Source organism: Halichoeres trimaculatus, unplaced genomic scaffold (genome assembly GCF_033239565.1).
Source record: "Halichoeres trimaculatus isolate MK-OKI-2021-1 unplaced genomic scaffold, fHalTri1.1 fHalTri1_scaffold_15, whole genome shotgun sequence".
NCBI lineage: Eukaryota > Metazoa > Chordata > Actinopteri > Labriformes > Labridae > Halichoeres > Halichoeres trimaculatus.
The window spans coordinates 34,371,977-34,392,845 of record NW_027437193.1 but is presented as its reverse complement, the minus strand read 5'-3'; the positions used below and the strand labels follow the sequence as shown (position 1 = coordinate 34,392,845).

Below are 20,869 nucleotides of genomic sequence, written 5' to 3'. Positions count from 1 at the left end.
ACGGATCCCAACCACCATAGAGTTCTCAGGACACGAAGAAGAACAACAACAACAAGCGCCCAGAGCAGGAGAGGAAATATAAACGAGACTGGAAATAAAGGGAAATACCGAATTTAATAACATAACACCGGTAAGTAACAGCACATTTCTCTACGGACAGTGATTCCTGGTTTTGTGTCTCTGACGTAAAAAATACTGTACAATAGTTTTACATGCTCGTTTCTTCATTGCAAACGACAAGGTGAGGATGCTGCAAGTCCCTAAAACTGGTCTATAAACTGCCCACATTACTATCAGAGCGGGCCGTTTTATGTTTCGAGAGCAGGACACTCAGTTCTGGCTTTAAAATGAGAGTATTTGAAAGAAGTGTGAGTATATTGTGTTTGGGCTGTGCCAAGCAGAAGGCAGGGAGAGGTACCTGACATGACCCGACACCACGTGACTATGAAGCATCATTACTTAACCGGTTCACTAAAGCTTTGACCCTATACTTTGACCTTAAAATACATAGTGTTAGTGTGAGTTCTCACCCCCTGATATGTACCATCCCTCCCCCTGTTAGAGATCACTGTGTTTACTGTACACGGGCTCCGTGGTATAATTTAACGCCCAGACTCCGGGTCGGCTGATGCTGGTGTCACTGTTTCCTTCAGGACAGTTGAAAACAGTCTAAAGGAGTCATGTTGTCTGTGACATCACGCCACATAAGTTCACCCCGATTCCCGTGTTTCTGGAGTTGTGTCGGTGATTGTTGTCAACTCAGTGACAGTTCCGCAGCATCAGCGTTTCATACGCGCTTGCGCATGCGTGTGACAGATGACTCCGCCGCCCATTCTTCACTGCTGTTACTCCAAAAGTGAGCGGTCACCGGACTACACAAGTTTTATCCTACCAGAGAATACTTTTTAACTCCAAGTATTTTTAGTTTTCCCCATTTTAAATAATCCAAATAAACAGGCATACTCAGGAATTAAAACGGTAAGAATTACATGTTTTTATTCTTGAAATGAAAAAACTTTTCTTTAAATGTGTTCATCTCAGATGGAAAAAGTCAAAATCGTCATGATTATACAGAATGTAAAAATGGTTGTGTAGGCCTGTTGTCTTTCTTGTGAAATTATATTTTAATGTAACATTTCTGAAATTCATGTTATTTACAATATGCCAAATTGAACTGTGTTGCCCCGAAGAGGATCAACAAAGTTTATCTTAATCTTAGTTGTTTGACCTCATCATACCCCTGCTGCAGTCCTTTGACACAGGGCCTTACAGCAGTGGTGTGCACAGGGGGGGCTGTGGTTCCCCCGCAGATAATTATTGAACTGAAATATGATTTTCCCTCGGGGATCAATAAAGGATATCTGAATCTGAATCCAGCAAATGGTTTACTCCTTTACCGAACAAGTCACTGAAATCAGTCGTCATGTGAGTTTGAGATGTATTAAGATCAACATTTTTCCACTGTTTTAAACTCCAGGACAGATTGTTTCTGGCAGAGCGTCCCATTTATTTTATCACCATAATTATCAGCTCTACATACTGTTCATTGTGTCTGCTTTCCCCCTTTGTTTTATTGATTTCAAAAAGATATTTTTTTTTCTGTTTTTTTAATTTACAGACTGTTTCTGATTCAGAATCATTTGGATGTATTAAGTTCACCTTTAAATGTCTCAGACACAAGATTAAACTGGAATCACAAATGGAAAAAAACAACTTTGACGTATGAGTCAGAGGACTGAATAACAGGGTGTGTGGATGTGGGAGTCGTGCACAGCTGCACAGTCCAGAGGAGGAACTGAGGAAAACTAGATGTAGGATTTGGGTGTCACTGTGTTCCAGGACACTGATGACGATCAAATGCTGAATATGGAGGGGATAACAGATGCACTGCAAAAAAACTGAAATCTTATCAAGTGTTTTTGTCTTTTTTAAAGTAAAAATTGTCTTATTATACTAGATATGAGCCACTTCCAACTTATCAATCCAGAAAAATGTCTTGTTTCAAGTTATCAGAGTAAAAAATTAGGTTTTAATCACTTGTTACCAGTAAAAAAATCTGCCAATGGAACAAGAAAAAATTGCTTGAAAATTTCCTTGAGACTAGAATAATGTCTTAATACAAGTAACTTTTCTCTTGTTCCATTGGCAGATTTTCTTACTGGTTACAAGCAACTCAGACCTCATTTTTGTCTTTAAATAACTTGAAACAAGACATTTTTCTGGACTGGTCAGGTGAATGTGGCTCGTATTGAGTCTAAAAAGGAATTTTCTACTGAAAATAAGACAAAAACACTTGATAAGATTTCAGTTTTTGCAGTGTGGTAGAATGACCCGTGATAGGAAACACCCCTGTTTATCAATCGCAGCTTGTCGTCTTCTCTTTCAGTCAGCATGTTTGGAGCCGTGGTGGTTGGCATTGGCACAGCAGGTTACGTGAGGATCAGAGACATCCTGGCCCCCCTGCCTGGTAGCTCAGTGGAGAAACTGACTGTCAAAGGGTTCATATCCAGGTAACACTCACGATGCCTCAGTTTGGACAGTAGTTGATATGTTTTTATCACAATTATCAAACCAGCCACTTTTTCCACATTTTGTTACAGCCTCGTACTGAAATAGAGTGAATTCAGTTTTTTTCCTCAAAATTCTTCACACAGCACCCTATAATGAAGATGTAATTTATTAAAGAATAAAAACTAAGACATCACATAGGGATGGGCAAGTACCGGTATCAGGTATCGGGCCGAAAGCAGCCTTATTTCAAGGTATCAGTACTCCTGAAGGCTGCAGGTACCAGCAGCAGGTTCTCAAGGCAAAAAAAAATACGCCAAGTAAGTCCTCCTCACCAGCAGTTGGTGCTACATTGCTGGGTTTGACACCACAGCAAATGTGTATCAGATCTTGTTCAGACAACATGATTGAACCAGGGAGAAAAAAATACTGAAACTTACAGCTGTTATTATTATATTTTCTTTGCTCTTTTGTTTATTTATTAGGAATAAATTGTAAAATCAGAGTTAATTGTGTTTCATCTTCGACTTAATGGCAGAGTTACTGTGCTGTCCAAAGTCAAAATGATGTGTCACTGTTATTCATGTATCAAAGTACAAGTGGTAACGATACATGGTATTAGAGAGTACTGAAGAAGCCTGTATGGGGGCCACAGGGAAGCCACTCCTCAGTAAAAGGATCATGGAAGTCCACCTGGAGTCTGCCTAAAAGCCCCTGAAGGAGTCTCAGACCATGAGGAAGAAAATCCTCTGCTCTGATTGGACAAAGACTGAACTCTTTGGCGTGAACACCAGGCGTCATGTTTGGAGGAAACCAGGCTCATCACCTGGACCGTACCCTCCCTACAGTAAAGCATGGTAGAGTCGGCATCATGCTGTGGGGATGTTTTTCAGCACTAGGACCTAAGAGACCAGTCAGGATTGAGGGGAAGATGAATACAGCGATGAACAGAGACATTCTGGATAAAAACCACAGCCAGAGGACTTAAGACCTCAGACTGGAGCCACGGTTCATCTCAGCAGGACAACGACCCTAAACTACAGCGGATAATTCACAAATCATCCAAAATTACTGACCACTCACTCCCATCCATAGTCACGCTGTATCAAAGACGCATCACACAGCAAGCAATAACAACCACCTCAGACCCAACACACCCTGCCCATCATTTGTTGACACTCATGCCCTCTGGGAGGCGCTACATGTCACTGCAAGAAAAGTCAGACAGGTTTAATAACACTTTTTTCCCCATAGCCATACGGACATTGAATCAGTCACTTGACTCCAACTAACTGTAACTGTATTTATGTGTGTATGTCTGTAATGTGTTGTAATGCAATGTGCCTGTAGTGTTCTGTTGTTCCTGTAATGTGACTGACACTGGAAAATGTTGAGCATGAAGTACTGTACCGAAGACAAATTCCACCAACTCTGTTGTGTGGCCATTAATAAATGATCCTGATTCTGAGTCCAAGACCACAGCCAATATATCAGAGGAGGGGCTTCAGGACGACTCTGTGAAGGTCTTTGAGGGGCCCAGCTAGAGCCAGAGTTTTAGTTAAGCAGCATGTCATCCGTAAATAGCTCTTTCAGTAACCTGCTGTCACGATCAGGTGAAGTGATGTGCTCATCTTGTCTGGTATTTCTGTGAACAGGAGAAGCCTGGACACTCAGCAGGGGGTGAGTCAGATCTCTGTGCAGGAGGCTTTGAGCAGAGACGACATTCAGGTGGCCTTTATCTGCACGGAGAACGCATCACATGAAGACAACATCAGGTAACGTCTGACACTAACTGCAGAAAAATTTACAGATTGATTCCCTTTGAAGCAAGAGGGCATGTGTGACTCAGGCTCTCTGTTGTAAGGGATGCTAAGCATAAAACTAAAATTAAAATGATCAAAGAAATATCACCTTAAAAAACAGGTGATGGTGTAAAAAGCAAATGATTAAAAAGTGATATTTCCCCAATCACAAGTTTCCAGCATTTCCTACATGAGTAAACAAACCACCACACCATTTACAGAGGTCAGTCCGTGTCAAACGGAAAACACTTTGTTTACTTCATTACAACAGCGGTTCTTAATTATTCTGGCTTTGAGACCCACCATCACTCCTTAAAGACAGGCTGTGAAACAAATCAAGGAACCATTTCAACACCTCAAACTGATTCAGTTTAACTTGTTAAAGTTTGAACCTGACTTGTTACAGAATACAACAGTGTGCCAGCAGACACAAAATTCAAGTTTAACAATAAACCAAAAAAAACAAAGAGTGTGCTGGCAAAGAGGAAATATTCCCCTTAAGGGTCTACATTTTCAGCCCCTTCATGGAACTTTGATAACATTTTTAAAACTCAACAGTCAGTGCATTTACATGCAGCTTCAGAAATGGGACTATGAGCTTAGTCAGAGATAAGACTACAGTCTACTGCATGTAAACAGCTCAGTTGGACCGTAATTGGACCAAGCAGAGCGCAATACCTAGATGATGTGACTGCTATCAGACTTTAGTCAGAATCAGCAGGACTCGGTACACCTCGGCATTCAGCCGGAAGAGGAAGTAGATGACCAAACATACACTGTGGCACATGCTGACATCAAACATCAAGAGCTGCAGCTTCCTCCATCTCAGCCATCGTTGTTACAATATGGTTTCCTCTTCAGGTGAAACGAAACTAGTTTGAGCTCATGCAGCTTTGTGACAAAGCTTTTTCAGCGCCCCACTCTCTGCTGCGTGCCTCGCCCTCACACGGCTGGGCGTAATTGTTGTCCATTTGTGATATGCTGGCCCAACCTTGCAGAGTTTGCACTGCACCTCCTTTTTTTTATTTTCTTGAAGGAGGTCCCCTACCTCCTGTTATTGAGCCTCTCCTCATTCTTGTTTGGGCTCTAAAACCTCAAACTCGTTGCCCCCTGCTCTGGCTCTGCACATCACATTGATGTGTTGCTTTAGTCAAGCTAATTACAATCTGGTTTGCACAGTTTGTTTTATCTCGAAGGTCATCTGGTGTTTTTAGGTGGTTTCTCTGCACAACTTCCTGTCCCGCTTGATTTTTTGTGAAACTGACTTGAATCAGCTCCAGCTTCTGGCAAAAACTTCTTTCTTTGCCTTTGCTGCATATATCAAACTGAGGTCATTCCCCTTCTTTGTCCCCGATATAAGAAAATCCCAATTTTATGCAGTCTATGTAGTTCCTGCCTTTAACCATGGTTATTAGTCTGTAAAAATAAACCCTAGCTTTTCTTCTATCTGTGAAACGGTGGGAGTCCTTTAGCACTACAGGGCGTCATCGCCACCTCCTGTTTAGGAGTGTACATAAGTGTCATTCCAAGCCCTTCAAAATTAAAGCACGGTTATTTCTCTTCACCTGTTTCACAGTCATAGCCTGGCAACCCATTGACCACCACTGAGGATCCCTGCCTTAAGAGTACGGTTAATGAAGGAAGCTAACCCCCCCCCCGGCTAATCCTGAACCAGCATCCCCCAGCCTCAGCTCTGAGATCTCTGCAACATTATCATTGTCTGTAGACCTCCACCTGTTGGGTCCACTCATGCTCACGTTCACCAGCAGCAAAGACATTTTGAGCTCTAACAACTGAATGTTTCTGTCGACAAAACACAGTCTGTCACGTAGTGTCACTTCTGTCTCAGCTAACGCCATCCCTACAATTTCTGGTAAAATCACTCCATCAATAAAACAGCCAAGCTTTAAAAGATCTGCCCTCAGTGAACAGTGGATTCACCAGAAAGCTGCTGAGAGCAGTCATTCACCTCTTCATGCTGCTTCCTCTCTTGCTGTTACTGCTCCACACTGAACTTAAACACGACTCTGTGGTACAATCCCAGTGAGAGGAGGAAGCTGTTTACCTGTCAGGTAAAGCGTTGTGTGTTTAGTCTGCACAGGGAGGTGAGCTAGCATGTAAGTGCAGCTCTCTATGGGAACAGAAAATGTTGAGGATGTAACCAAAGCTCTGGTCTAACCCATAAATCTCCTCAGAACTTTTCTGCAGGCACAGAAACATGTCTGCGTGGAGTATCCCATGACCATGGACTACAAGGCGGCTGTGGAGCTGTGGGATTTAGCCGATAAAAAAGGTAATATAACAAGGATGACTTCCTCTTTCCTGTCGCTTCCCAAGGTCTCAAAGATAAATTCACTGAAGAGCTTTTAAAGAACTGTTAGTGGAGGAGTTTCTTGAAGTACAGCGTTACTTTCACTGTGGATCAGTGTTAATTGATTCACAAAATGTCTTTGTTTCAGCATCAGAATGAAGTTTAAAGGTGACTTAGTTACACAGCACAGCGTGCTGCAAGAGAAGCGCAATACAAGCACCAAAGAGCTCACTCTCAAGGTCACACAAGGTCACTCAAGGTCACTCAAGGTCAGAATAATGTGACAGGTTTAGGGGTCAGTAACAGGATACAGTGATGTGGTGTGTGTTTAAGGTGCAGTGGGTGGTAGGATGTTTTAGATTTCACTGAGATGCCACAGCCAGTTAATAATTACACACACTGCACCTTTAACTCTGCAGCTGAGGGAATAACAAATAGCATGTTGGCCAGTTTAACAAATTTTTGAGTGTAAGGCACACTGGAATATTCATCAAAGGAAGTGAGGATAACATGATATTTGTCTTTGATTCCAGCGTTGTGCAGACCTAGCTCTGTAGTAATGATATGCTTAAAGTCAGAGCTGAAACATAAATCTTTTTGGGATCGTCATTGTGGTATGCACATGCACAGTATTCATACAGCAAGTTAATGCATTATGCAGAAAAAAATACATTTGAGCCCTTCAGGTGAGTTTGTCTTTGTCCAGTCACGTCACTAACAGCTGTAAATGAGCATCTGTTTATATATTTTACTACATGTCATACAACAACGCACACAGCTACAGCTCCTCCTCTGCACTCTGTCATCATCACCTGCTGTTATCAGTGTGTGAGTTATCAGCGGTGAGCAGTGTGCCGCATGAGAGGTGGGGGGACTGAGACAGGGAGCGGTGAATGTGGGCGGAGCTTAGCAGGGACTTTAACCATTTGACACTTTGCTTAAAGTTAATATCACATGATGTGCTTTACTAAAACTTTAATTTTCTTTGATTCACATCTCCGGGAAAAGATTTTTCAAGGCAGCAAAAAGCAGGAAGAGGAGAGACTCTGTGTGTGTGTGTGTGTGTGTGTGTGTGTGTGTGTGTGTGTGTGTGTGTGTGTGTGTGTGTGTGTGTGTGTGTGTGTGTGTGTGTGTGTGTGTGTTCTCAGCCTGAATGTGCTCCTGCTGTGTCTCTGTCTGACTCATGTGCAGACTGGAGGGCGCAGTATGTTAACATGTTTAATAAATATCTCTGTTACATTGAAGAATCACTTAGAGGAAATATCTGACGATGATCAGTATCAATAATTAACATGAATCAGCGTGATTGAACTCTTTGCTAATGTTAATAACTTTGACAGAGGTGAGAGTCTGTGACCATCATTTTACAGAGTCAGGGAGAAATCAGCTGAACAGACTGAAGCAGTAAACTTTAGAAGACATGACAGTATTATATAATATCCCAGAATTGTGTTGAAGGGTTATTGATAATATCTGCCACTGTGAGAAGAATGGACTGTCAGACTGTTCCTTTCATTAGCCTACAGTAAGATTTCTGTTTTTAACCACAGGAGTGATTCTCCATGAGGAGCACATCGAGCTGCTCTCAGAGGACTTCAAAGCGCTGAAGAGAGAAGTCCAGGGCAAAGTCCTGCAAAAAGGAACCCTGCACTTTACCGGTGAGAGCCCAGGACGCAGGCCTTTCATCACAAAGCTGTGTGTTAGTTTCAGAGCTGGAGCGGATTGTGTTTCTTTCAGTCGTCTTGCTGCTCACCGTGTTGAAGATGATTGGAAACCCACTGATGTGAAACAGTGTTTGAGCTTTAATGTTTGTACTCTTCGGTGTCCATTAGGGGGACCGCTGAAGCCTGGGGCTGGTTTCCCATCATTCTCTGGCATTGCTCGCCTCACCTACCTGGTGGAGTTGTTTGGTGAGCTGTCAGTTACTGCATCAACCATGGAGGAGGATTCTGGGAATAACTACAGTAAAATGACGGCCAGCCTTCTGACGTCTGACAGCAGGTAGTCACCAGAATTCAGCGTGTGTTTGTGCCGCTGTCATGTGATACATAAACACTCTTCAGAGGACCTTAAAGTGTCTTGACGTCCTTCACTTTTGTGTGAACACACAGTTTGTTTTTTAGACTGATTATGAGGAGAGGATGAAGAGTTCAGAGAACATAGGGAACTTCATTCTTCTGTGTCTTTGTAGACCCCTGACATGGATCGAGGAGCGGGGACCAGGCCTCCAGAGGGCCAAGCACATCAACTTTCAGTTTGACTCCTGCTCCCTGACCCAGATCCCCCCAGCACCCAGAGGGGCAGTGGGCCTCTTCATGCAGGACCTCCTCCACTTCTCTGCCAAGCTGCTGGGTGGGGTCAGTCAGGAGGAGCTCCAGAGGGAGAGGACCAGGATCCTACACTGCCTGGAAGTGGCAGAGAGGATACGGCAGCTCTGCTGAAGTTCAGCCACACTCAGCGATGTATCACATCATACAGAGCTGTGGAGAAAACCAAGAGACCACTGCAGGGTTTTCACTTCTCTGATATGACTTTCACAGCTTTGTGTTTGAGTCAAACAAACATTTAGGTTTCATTCCAGAAACAATCCACCACATTTCTCCCAAATTCTGAATTGAAACATTTATTTTCTGATTGTTATCATCAACTAATGCAAGAAAAACAAATTTGTGTTAATTTTGTAACAATACATTACTAATGTTTGAACTTAGGAGGAGGTCAGCCAAAACCCAAGCAGCTCAGCTTTGTTTGGCCGATTATGATCATCCATCTTCCTCTGGATGACATTCCAGAGGTTTCCAATGGGGTTCATGTCTGGAGTCTTGATCTGGTGGTCCTTCATCCTCTCCTTGATGTGCCAGCTGCACATTTTATCATCACAGCATCATCACAGACTGATCTCCCGGAGTTCACGCTAAAGCCCTCCAAAGATCACATATGATCAACCACCAAACCCCACAGAGGACGCGAGACACGGTGGCTTTTAGGCCTCTCCAGATCTCTGTCCAACCATTAGACCAGCAGGTGTTAGGCAAAGCTGAAAACTGGACCCATCACAGAAGATGACCTTGCTCCAGACCTCTATGGTCCAGCCCTCCTGGTCTTTGTCAGACCTAAGTCTGGCTCTTCTTTGCTTCTCATAAGCCCTGTTTCAACCAAACGGTTCAGCTTGGGTCGTCTTGGTATGGCACACATTTTGTGACATTTCCTTTGACTAAAATTGAGACAGGCCTCTAAATTACCAACCTATACCGTCCCACTTTTGGTTCCCTTCTGTTAGGGTGCCAGACAATCTGATCCAAGCCCAGAAGGTGGAGCTCGGAACACTGCAGTCTCATTGAAGGAAAGAATTATCACCTCCCATGCAACGGTGGTAAATCTTGATTGTGCTTTGTGTCAAAGAGCCACAGAGAAAACAAACTGCTGGACGTCTTCATCGTTGATCTTTGTGTACTGCGTTGTGTCTCTCTTCTTTATTGGATTTATTAGTGGGGTACACAGTGTCACGCTCCTATGCTGTCATGCTATTACGTTTGTCGTGGCTATTAGCATCCAGCTTACACGCCATCTACCGAGAAGGGCACAGTTGGCTGTGGAAACACAAACTGGACCAGACTTTACCGATCAGATGTAGCTTTAAAGGACTTTGGCCCTGCCCCCTGGAACCCTGCCCCCTGGAACCCTGCCCCCTGGAACCCTGCCCCCAGAGACCCTGCCCCCAGGGACCCTGCCCCCAGGGACCCTCCATCCATTTTCTTCCGCTTATCCGTGGTCGGGTTGCGGGGGCAGCAGCCTAAGCAGGGACGCCCAGACTTCCCTATCCCTAGCCACTTCGTCCAAGGTACCCTGCCCCATGGAACCCTGCCCCCTGGGACCCTGCCCCCAGGGACCCTGCCCCCAGGGACCCTGCCCCCAGGAACCCTGCCTCCAGGAACCCTGCCCCCAGGGACCCTGCCCCCAGGAACCCTACCCCCAGGAACCCTGCCCCCAGGGACCCTCCATCCATTTTCTTCCGCTTATCCGGGGTCGGGTCGCGGGGGCAGCAGCCTAAGCAGGGAAGCCCAGACTTCCCTATCCCTAGCCACTTCGTCCCAGGTACCCTGCCCCCTGGAACCCTGCCCCTTGGAACCCTGCCCCCAGGTACCCTGCCCCCAGGGACCCTGCCCCCAGGGACCCTGCCCCCAGGAACCCTGCCCCCTGGAACCCTGCCCCCAGGGACCCTGCCCCCAGGATCCCTGCCCCCAGGAACCCTGCCTCCAGGGACCCTGCTTGTTTTTTGAGGTCACACAATGACCTCCTACAGTTGTTGAGTGACATGTGACTAACCCGAGGGTCATCTTGCTGAGAGAGTAGTGGTTTTTGACCCTGATGGTCTGTAGCCCTGTTGTTCCCATGTTGGCCCTTACTAACAGCTGTCTGAGAAGTTTGTGGGATGGAGGCAGTCTGACTCTCTCTGACAGTAAAGTCCGACTCTAACCCTTCTTTTCTTTTCTCCAAACTCTTATTCTTACCCCTGTTCAGGGGTCAGTACTTTTTTTTTCAATTCTGTTATTTTTTAGGTTTAACGTTAACTCTTTCTGCCATCCAGCTCGTTCTGTTGTAGGAGGATAGAGGTGACCACAGCAGTGGTTTTTATACTTTTTATCCACTAAACTAGGCTTGGTCCACTTTTCCGTCCCTCATTGAATGGAATGAGGTGTTGATACTCAGCAGACACTGGAATGAAACCGCTTTAATACATGTAGGGATGGTGATTTAGGAAAAACCTGCAGTGGTCTCTATATTTTTTCCAGAGCTGCAGATTAAATTAATGTGCAAACTAAAATCTCTGTGGTGCCATTAGTGCTGTACAATAGCAGCTGAAGCAGGACTGGACTAAAGAAGAGCTCCTACTTTCATATCTTATCTAACAGATCATCTCGTCCGTTGGAGCCAAACTGAACCAAGAGACACCCCAGGAAGTGTTGGTCGGGTCACAGCTAAAACAAACACAATGAGATAAAACAAGAGGTGGAAATACAGGAAAACAAAACTAAAATGCTGAATACAAGCCAGAGTAAACTATAAACATACTTTATTATGTTTATTAATCCAGTATTTTACTTTTCCGCTGATTCATGAAGTCATGTTTCATACTCGGCACTTTCTGTTGTCACGCTGAGTTAATTAGACTGATGCTCAGTTCACACAGTACACTCCTGAAATGTTCATCAGGAGATAAGGACTGATGGGTGCTCTGCCATCAGTGTATGAATGCCCGTGTGTGTGTGTGAGAGAAAGACTGTATGTGATCTGTATCGCTCCTCTATTTCAATAAACCCTGCTTTAAATCATGTTACACACTGTGCTCTCTGTTTCTTTCAGGATATTCAGGGATCCCGAATCCCTCTGGAACAGTATGGCGATATCCAGATATGCAGCTTTTTTTTTTAGTGACACTGACAGCTCACCATGCTCATCGCCCTTAATGTGGAGTATGCATGCACAATCTCGATTAGCTGGATAGAGGTTTTAGGTTTTAGCTCCCTAAACATAGAATACAATAGAATAGAAAACACTTTATTTACCTCTGAGGGGAAATTCAGGAGGAGTCACAGCAGCAAACAAGAAAACAAAAGTAAGAAAGTGTATGGAGAGTGCAAAAAGGTCCACAAGAAAATAGATGCTGACAGCTTGTCCATCATTGTCCAGTCAGCCAGCCTCCACCTCCACAGGGTCCAGGACTGAGCTTCTTCAGCAGTCTGTTCAGTCTCTGTCTCCTGGATCCTGTCTGCTCACAGCAGGTGAAGCTCTTCCCATGTGGTGTTGGTGTCTGGTGTTTGCTCTGTTAGCCATGTCTGTGAATAGCATGATGCCACTCTGCCCTCTGGTATTCCCTCTGTTGCGGGCTTAGCATGGCTAGCTCATCCATATTACTTGCAATAGATCTTACGTTCCCAATAACGATGGATGGAAGGACAGGTCCATGTCATCACTTCTTAGCTCACACCTGAGAACCAGCATGTCGTCCTCACCTCCTCCTCACCTTGTGGGAAACATCAGGCCTTACACCAGTTAGCATTGACATGCTACAGGCTGCTAACAGCTGATAACACATGTAAACAATGCAGCCATGGTTGCATGTAGGATCTCCAGACAAACATAGAAGCAAAAATAGTAAAAATATCACTGAAGACAAAACCAGTTTGGTGTCCATGATCAACAAATGAGCCATACAAAGTAATGATCCACTCCAAATACAAAGATTACAAAAAAATTACAAGAAACTGACAAGGAACAGAGAGCTACTGCAACAGGCAGCCACAACCAACAGGGCGGCGCCTAGTATCATGTGACACTCTGCACCTGCTTCACTTTCATTCTGTAGTTAGTTGAGGTCAAACTGTGGCATTTTTTTAATGAAGCTAATGCTACAGCCACAGTATGATTAATGTTATGTTCAGAATGATGGTCCCTGTTTAATGACTGGACATGCATACAGGCCCTGGAGAGGTTACGGAGCAGCTAAAGAAATCACCCCAAAGCTGAACAGCCTGAACTTTGTATGAGAAGTTTGATTTAAAACAGGCATGTATTGAGAGATGCATTGCTCTGTTTCAAAATGTGGAGTGATTTAAAAACTTTCAAGTCTGTACTCAGTTTTTCTCCTGGGTGGGTCGTCATTTCTGATTGGTTCTTTTTAAACAGGTAGACTGACCCTGGATCATCCAGATAAAAGGATGAAACTTGTTCAGTTCTCTATTAGAAAACCAGGTTAAATCACAAAGAAACATGAGTATTAAGAAAATAAACATATTTATTGATCAATAATATTATAATACTTTAACAAACATCTTAAATTTATTAAAAACGTGGTCAAGAAGGAAGTCCAGGCTCAGGATCGGTGATTCCTTCCATTTCCACCTGGAAGAAACAAACCGCTTTATATTTTTTAAAACACAAATGATCCCCTTAGAGACAGAAGATCCAAACAGACTGATGTTTCTACACTGAGCTGGGGATGGAGCGTGGATCAGTACGGGATATTTGAAGCCAGCGTGCTTTAATGACTGAAGCAGAGGAAATGTTGGTGTGAACAGAGCTGGAGAAGATGAAGGTTTGATTCTCACCTCGTGATCTCCCAGGTTTGCCCGGGTATCCGTTGTAGCCGTCTGTTTGGCCGTTCTGCTTTTCTGTGAAAAAACATGGAGGGTGTGTTGGCAGGTTTTCTGTTCATGCTGCAGGTAAAGTGAACTGATTCTGATTTTTTACCCCAGACGTGACCCATATCTGCTTCGTTTCTGAGAGTCTGAGCAGCACAAGTCACAATGAATTGACATTTTCAAATCAGATCCAGGCCACTTTCAAATGTGCTACTGAACCAGATACACATCAGATTTTTTCTAAGGCAACAGTGGGCTGAACAGCCAGGTGGCACACAGACTCAGTTCTGAGCAGCAGACAAAAACAGGGGGGCTGGAGTCTGATAAATTGGTTTGCCAACTGCCAGTAAACACCAAAAAAGAAGAAGTCCGGCTCTGCAGACAGAAGCAGAGGAGCGGGTCATGCTTAAATGGTAGGGTCTGCAGGATTTTCCCCAAAAAATAAAATTCCAACTTTTCCAGGAACAATCCTGCTCAATTTTCTCCTACAGGCCTCTTTACACGTGTTTCAGTGTCTGCCTTCAAACCCCTCCTCTGCCTGTGTGTTGGTGTTTTGGTGGTTTCAGGAGCATCTACTGCGCAAGTGACTGTGTGTTGTTTAGCAAGTGGAGAAGCCATCCTGAGTGGCTACGATAGTGGACGAAGTACAGAGAAAGAAAAGCAACCAAAAGGGAAACGAAATGCCAAACAAATAAAGCTTTTTCCTAAACGGTGAGGGTGAAGCTTGGCTTCACTTTCAGTCGCTTTCAGGGACTTGGAGAGCAGCACGTGATTAAGGGAGACACGAGTTAGCTTTCTGCTAACCAGGTATGTGTCAAACACCAGAGGTTAGCTTGTGCTAACATGCCAAGTCTGGTACACGGCTCGTGATGCTACAGGTGGTTGCTGGACTAGCGAGTGTGTTCACGTAGTCACAGAGGCTGTGGGTGTGTGCTGCTGCTGGCCCTGATCATAAGGAGGAGGAGCCCAGTTTGAATGTTGTTTCCAAACGAGTGATTGAAACTCCTGCAGCGCTACCTTCAATGTCCTGTTTAACAACCTGCTCACAAAACTCAAAGTTGCAGCTGCCACCACACACTGTTTTTAATACTAGACCATAGCTGCAAGTACTGGCTGCGCCATGTTTGTTTCTGTAAACAGTTCTATTCTTCTGTTTGCAGCCTGCAGGCAGGCCACATTTAAAAATGTGAACAGACAAACAAAAAAATGGATTCCAGTGGTAAATCAGAATCAGCATTAAAGCCTGCAGCGTAAACACAGCCTGAGATCAGCTCGGCAAACGAGAGGAACGCCACAGCAAAAACCTTGGTTGGCTTTTTTCCTCCTACCTGGACCTCTGTGCTTCCATGGACCATTTCTCTTCTGGTTCTTTGGATTCTGTCCGTTGGCACAGAATCCTTCAGCTCTGCAGTTTGAAAACCTCGCGTCTGTGAGACAGAGACAGAGTTTTCGAAGACTTTCCCTTCAGAGATCAAAGGCTCAGAGAAAAAAAAAACCTACCTGAATATTTAAAGAGATTTCTTTTGTTTGGGCCGTAACTGCTCTTTTCACACATGCACTGCTGCTCCTCCATCACGCCACACTGGACGCCACAGTCCACCAGGTTTCCTCGTGATGGAGACACAGCTGTTGTCTGGTGAACTCCCGGGACACTCAGCTGTACGTCTCTGACCTCGGCGTTCTCTCCAGATCCATCGTCCGACTTCCTGTCCCCTACGTCTCCGTGGATCAGCTGACACGGAGGGGACATGTCCTCCTCTTCTGCAGAGTTCATGAGCAAAGTTTCCTCTTGTTCAGAGGAGCGGGGGCTTTTCTCCTTCTGCTCACGTAGAGTAAACGTTTCCTGGTTTGGGCTCTGGGGAGCCTCAGGTTCAGAAGACCTTGGTTTGTCTGCCTCCTCTCGAGTGGGAGGAGACAAAATGATTCGACGCTGCAGTTGAGGCGGGGAAGCTAAGGCGGTTTTCTCTGAAGGGGTCGAGGTCTGGTCTTTGAGGGATTCCCTCCTGTCACAGACTCCACTCTCATTATCCATCGTCTGCTTCTGAGAGCGACTTTGCTCCACAGCCGGCGTGCTGAAGACAATCAGGTTGTCTGACATTAAGAGCGAGTCGGAGGAGGAGAACCTGAGGCTGCGTCTCCTCTCTTTGGAGGGTTTGACCACAGAGTTGTCAGTGAGCATCCCGGGTCCATCGTTCTCGTCCTGCTCACTCAGCTCAGCGATGGCTTTAGGCTCAAAGATGCTGCTCTGCTGCAGACTCTCCTTGTTGGGGACAAAGGGGGCCAAAGACTCTACGGACCAAATGGACTCATTCAGTTTCCTCTTCATGTGGAAACTGTCCACATACATCTGGTAGGCTGTGGTCTCTGAGGTGTCGGCCTGGGGATTTGTCTCTCCGTCTGTCTGGTTGTGAAGCAGTCTTTGCGGCTGGTTGAAGGACTGCAGCAGATCTTCTCTGGACGGCTGTTTGACCGATGCTGAAGGCTCGTTGTCCCTGATGGACTCTGAGAGGAGATCCTGAAGAGTCAGAGGCAGTTTGATGATCTTGAAAAGGGTTTCGGTGTCCTTTGGACTTAAGTCTCCCTTATCATCATCATCGTCAGCCACCACAGGGCCGTCCTCCAATGGACTCCGGGGCTCAGACTTGTCCTTCTCCACTTCAGCGTCATGAGACAGCAGCTGCTGGTCCTTCTTCTGGAGCACTTCAGACTTCTGCAGCATCACTTCCTGTGGCGAGGTGCCCCTCCAGCTCATGAGGATGTCAGGGACAGACACACGTCTCTCTTTGACCACTTCCTCCTCTTTTTGGGAGGAGCTGCTTACGAGAACCACATCGTCAGGAGAGTCCACGGACCACATGTTGTAGTGGCCGTCCCTGCAGGGAGGGACCATCTCTGGGACCTTTTGTCTCTGTGGGTTTTTCCTGGTGCTGGACTGGACCGGTTTAGTTCCTGAAGGATGGAGGATGTTGAATCCCTGAGTGACTGAGGTACCTGGGCCGCTCTTGTTATCTTGTGAATCCTGGGGAAAGGTTTCAGCTCCTGCCCTGCCTCGTCTGTGGGAGCTGGAGCTGGATCTGGATCTGGAGCTGGATCTGGAGGAGGAGGAGGGGGAGTTGGACATGGTCCCATGCCCAGAATCTGAGCTGATGAGTGGGCCGACCTCACTGGGATCACCTGGGCCTCTCTGTGCGGGTTCTGTTTGGACCTCTGAGTTGGTGGTTTCTCTAGCAGGAGCAGTGTGAGGAGGGCGAACCCTGCGAGGCTGGTTTGGGTGCTGGTGGGGGGCGCTGGGAACAGGGACTGAAGGGTGAAGCAGGCGTCTGTAGTCCACAGGCTGAAACTGGGGATGGGGCATCAGGTAGGCTGGAGCCTCCATGTAGGGCAGAGGAGGGGGGAAGGGGGGCATGACCATACCGTAGCCTGAGGGACCCAGAAAGAGATGATCAGAAACAACGGTTCACTAGAAATAATCAGTTAGCAGAAAAAGGGGCAACATCCTGTCCTGCAATCTGGGCACAACATCTCTCATCTGCTGATCTCTCAAAGTAACTCTAACCACAAGGATAGAATAACAACAACAATGTTTAAACCGATATCTTCCTCATTCCTGTTTGAAGGTGAGTCAACATCACAGCTCTGATAACAAAAAGGCCTAATGAGGACAGAAAGGTAAACAGAGATATTCCTATGGTAGTCCTTGTCACCTCGTCAAACATTACCTCAACGGGACACGCTGAACTCAATGATTAAAACAAATAACCAGGCTGGTGTTTGAACTTTGAACAGAAATGTTTGTTAATGTCCTTTTTTTATTTCAGAATTCTTTTTCATGGAAGTCCTATTATCCGGAGTGAACCAGAGGGCGCTCTACATCACTTTGTAAATTCATATATGCAGTGAGGTGTCTGCTCATTGGGGAGTTCAGGGCTGATGGTGAGCCCCAAAGCCTGACCAGAAGGGAATCACCGGTTTGATAGACTGTTTTGGTGTTATAACTTCCTGTCGCACTTACTGTTGGTCACAAATAAAGTATGATTGATATTAACTGCTCTTTATGCAAACTAGAATCCTGACAGGGTGAGCAGATCTCAGATCCCTAAGCAGACAGAAGCTTAAACTTTTTATTTCATTTTATTTTTTTGTAACTGTTAGATGAATGTTAGTTTGGATTTAGGTATATGACATGTAACACTCTCAAACTTATTAGACAGGAAGTGATAAACACAAACAGGTGAAACAGAGAGAGCTGGTATCTGCCACACTCAGTCCAGCTGGACAGGCAGTGATGTTTCTGCAACCTGAACCAGAACATTTTATGTTTCCACAGCTGACGACTCACCCATGCCTGGGAAGCCTGTGAAGGGGTTATAGGAGAAGGGCATGGGCCACTGGTAGTGGAGGAAAGGGGGTGGAGGTGGGACAGGGACGCACATGATGGGCCGGGTGGACACGTGGGCTCCTAGATCCTGGGGACCTTGTAGCCCTGGATCATGCGGTCCTGGGTTTGGTACCCGGCTGTTGTATGAAGAGTGGCTCTCAGGGTTTGGCCCTGGATTAGCTGGAGGAGGTCTGCTAACGGCTGCTGTTGACGACATCTTTCAATCTGCAGAGAGACGGAGGAGGAAACAGTTCAGCGTCTGCTCTGACAGTCAGCCAAACACAGGCAACAAGAAACAGACCAGCAACGAGAAACAGACCGTCAAAGAGAAACAGACCGGCAACAAGAAACAGACCGGCAATCAGAAACAGACCGGCAATCAGAAACAGACCAGCAACAAGAAACAGACCGGCAACAAGAAACAGACCGGCAATCAGAAACAGACCGGCAACGAGAAACAGACCGGCAATCAGAAACAGACCAGACTTGCAACGCACAACACTGCAAAAAGTTAGCCACGATAAAAACACCACAACCGATGAGAAGGTTTCTGTCCAGACAGAAAGATGAGTTTACTTAGTGAGAAATCTTGAAGGAGGAGTTTTAATGTAGAAAGAAGTGGGCTTTAAAAAAGTTATCAGAAGTGTTTGTTTCTTTACATTTAAAATACACAAAAACAAAACTTCTCAGGCCAGAACATGCAGACCTGGAGACAAAACTCCACATAATCAGGTGAAAAAATAAAAAAATAAAAAAATAACTACATGAGGAGTGTTTGTGTCAAAAATATCTGGTTTCTTCAATGTTATTGGTCACAAAGGGTGTGCTGCTGTATCAGAAGCTGTGGTTGGGTCACAGCAGTCCAGACCTCATGTTGTCTTTAAATAACTTGAGAAGAGACATTTTTCTGAAATGATCAAGTGAATATGGCTCAGATTTAGTCTATAAAGACATTTTTACTGAAAATTAGACAAAAACACTTGATAAGATTTCAGTTTTTCGCAGTGCATATTGTAAACTTAAAGATAAAAATGAATAAAACACTTTTAAAGCAAGATTAAATATCTTACGTCTCAATCTGAGAATTTAGATCTTGGCTGGTGGAAATCATTTGCGGTTTAAAAAAGATTATTTTTCAATCCTGACTCCTCTCATTTTTTAATTAATTGACCTATGACTCTTCTCTACAGCACACCTTACTTCATTTCCACCTTTTTTTTTAAACCCAGCTCTTTACTTTTTTAGCTCTTTTTTTTTTTTTTAACAAAAAAACTCTTAAAGTTGTGCAGATCTTTGGAAGTTACTGAGCAAAATTAAAATCTTTAAATTACTTATCTCTTCACATCTTAAAGTCAGGGTTTGCATAAACATGTACTCTTTTAGTGAGGGACATGTAGAAACACTGCAAAACACTAAAATCTTAAGTGTTTTTGGCGAATTTCAAGTAAAATTCATCTGATTACACTAGACATGTGCCACATTTACCAGATGAGTCCAGGAAAATGTCTGATTTCAAGTTATTCAAAACAAAAATGAGGTCTGAATTGCTGTAACAAGTAAAAAGAATGCCAACAGTATAAGAGAAAATTGTTTGAAACTAGAATAATGTCTTAATACTAGAAATTTTTCTTTTCTTCAATTGGCAGATTTTTTTAAACTTGTTACAACAATTCAGAGCTCATTTTGTCTTTCAAAAAAATCTGAAATCAGACACTTTTCTGGACTGGTCAGAAGAGTGTGGCACAACCCAGACTAAAAAGAGATTTTCTACTGAGAATAAGACAAAATGACTTGATAAGATTTCAGTGTTTTGTACTGAAGACTTTTGAAGCGGGGCCTGAGGGTTGTCTTCAGGGCTGGTCAGCTGTTATCTGATGAAAACAGCCTCCTGTGTGACGGCTCAGTCACTGCCTCAGACAGATAAACTTATAAGGAACTGAGCAGATCCACAAACTCAGCCCTGTTTGCATTCAGACAGCAAAGAGTCTCGGTGGGTCGATCAGGGACTATTTAGGCTTCAACACCTCCACTGGGCTCAGAGGACGCATGATGAGAAAAACCACTTTGTTCTGCTCCAGTTTAAACCTGCAGAAGCTCTCTGGGACTCCTCTCTGGCCTCACACACAGAACAAAAACACCACTACCTGCACATCTCCCCCTGGCCTTCAGCTGTAAAAACAGCAATGTCTGAAAGTGGTCGTCTGGAGAAGTTTGGACACCCCTGCTCCAGTGGATCATCCTCAGGTTTACTCTGAGCTCAGTTAAAACTTTCCTCCACCTGAAAACATTAATCTAAAGATGACACCAGTCTGCGCCAGAGTGTGTGACCTGCAGCTGTGTGCAGCATTCTGGGACTCTGGATTATTCTAACCTTCAGTGTTAAAATCAACGATGCTGAAACTGTGTACGTGAAGCATCTGAAACGCTCGCACACAACGTGACATCATTTATGGTTTAAAGAGCTTTTTTAACAACCAGACAGTCCAAACAAACTTGTGTTGCTGTAGTTTAACTCCAGGAACAGAGCTGATTCAGAGGTTCGGATCTTTGATCAGGAGCTAAACACACAGAGAACTTCAGTGAACTCCAAAACCATTCAAACATGTGAGCCTCAGTTACCCCATTTCATGGAAACTCTTTGACCCAACGCCCACTGCTGTGGTAGAAGAAAAACCACTTTACCTTGTAGAGACACAGAGCAACACACACACAGTGATTCAAAGAGGGC

At 44.8% G+C, this 20,869-nt stretch overlaps 2 protein-coding genes across 3 annotated transcripts; one reads left to right on the top strand and one right to left on the bottom strand.

The window, feature by feature from the left end:
- On the top strand, window positions 1-10,919 carry blvra (biliverdin reductase A). Of its 2 annotated transcripts, none has more exons than XM_074689259.1 (7): window positions 1-130; window positions 2,387-2,510; window positions 4,164-4,283; window positions 6,506-6,603; window positions 8,172-8,279; window positions 8,454-8,622; window positions 8,813-10,919. In XM_074689259.1, the coding sequence occupies exons 2-7, from the start codon at window positions 2,392-2,394 to the stop codon at window positions 9,060-9,062; spliced, it is 864 nt and encodes a 287-aa protein (XP_074545360.1). In that variant the 5' UTR covers window positions 1-130; window positions 2,387-2,391; the 3' UTR covers window positions 9,063-10,919. The 2 variants fall into 2 exon arrangements, with proteins under 2 accessions (XP_074545360.1, XP_074545361.1); XM_074689260.1 differs by having other exon boundaries at window positions 33-130; window positions 2,367-2,510.
- Window positions 10,920-13,435: 2,516 nt separating this feature from the next.
- On the bottom strand, window positions 13,436-16,543 carry LOC141804417 (uncharacterized). Its single transcript, XM_074688831.1, has 4 exons — window positions 15,264-16,543; window positions 15,092-15,190; window positions 13,731-13,793; window positions 13,436-13,524 (listed from the first exon to the last, which is right to left on the bottom strand). Exons 1-4 carry the CDS (start codon window positions 16,513-16,515, stop codon window positions 13,496-13,498), a joined length of 1,443 nt encoding a protein of 480 aa, XP_074544932.1. The 5' UTR covers window positions 16,516-16,543; the 3' UTR covers window positions 13,436-13,495.
- Between the last annotated feature and the right edge of the window lie 4,326 nt (window positions 16,544-20,869).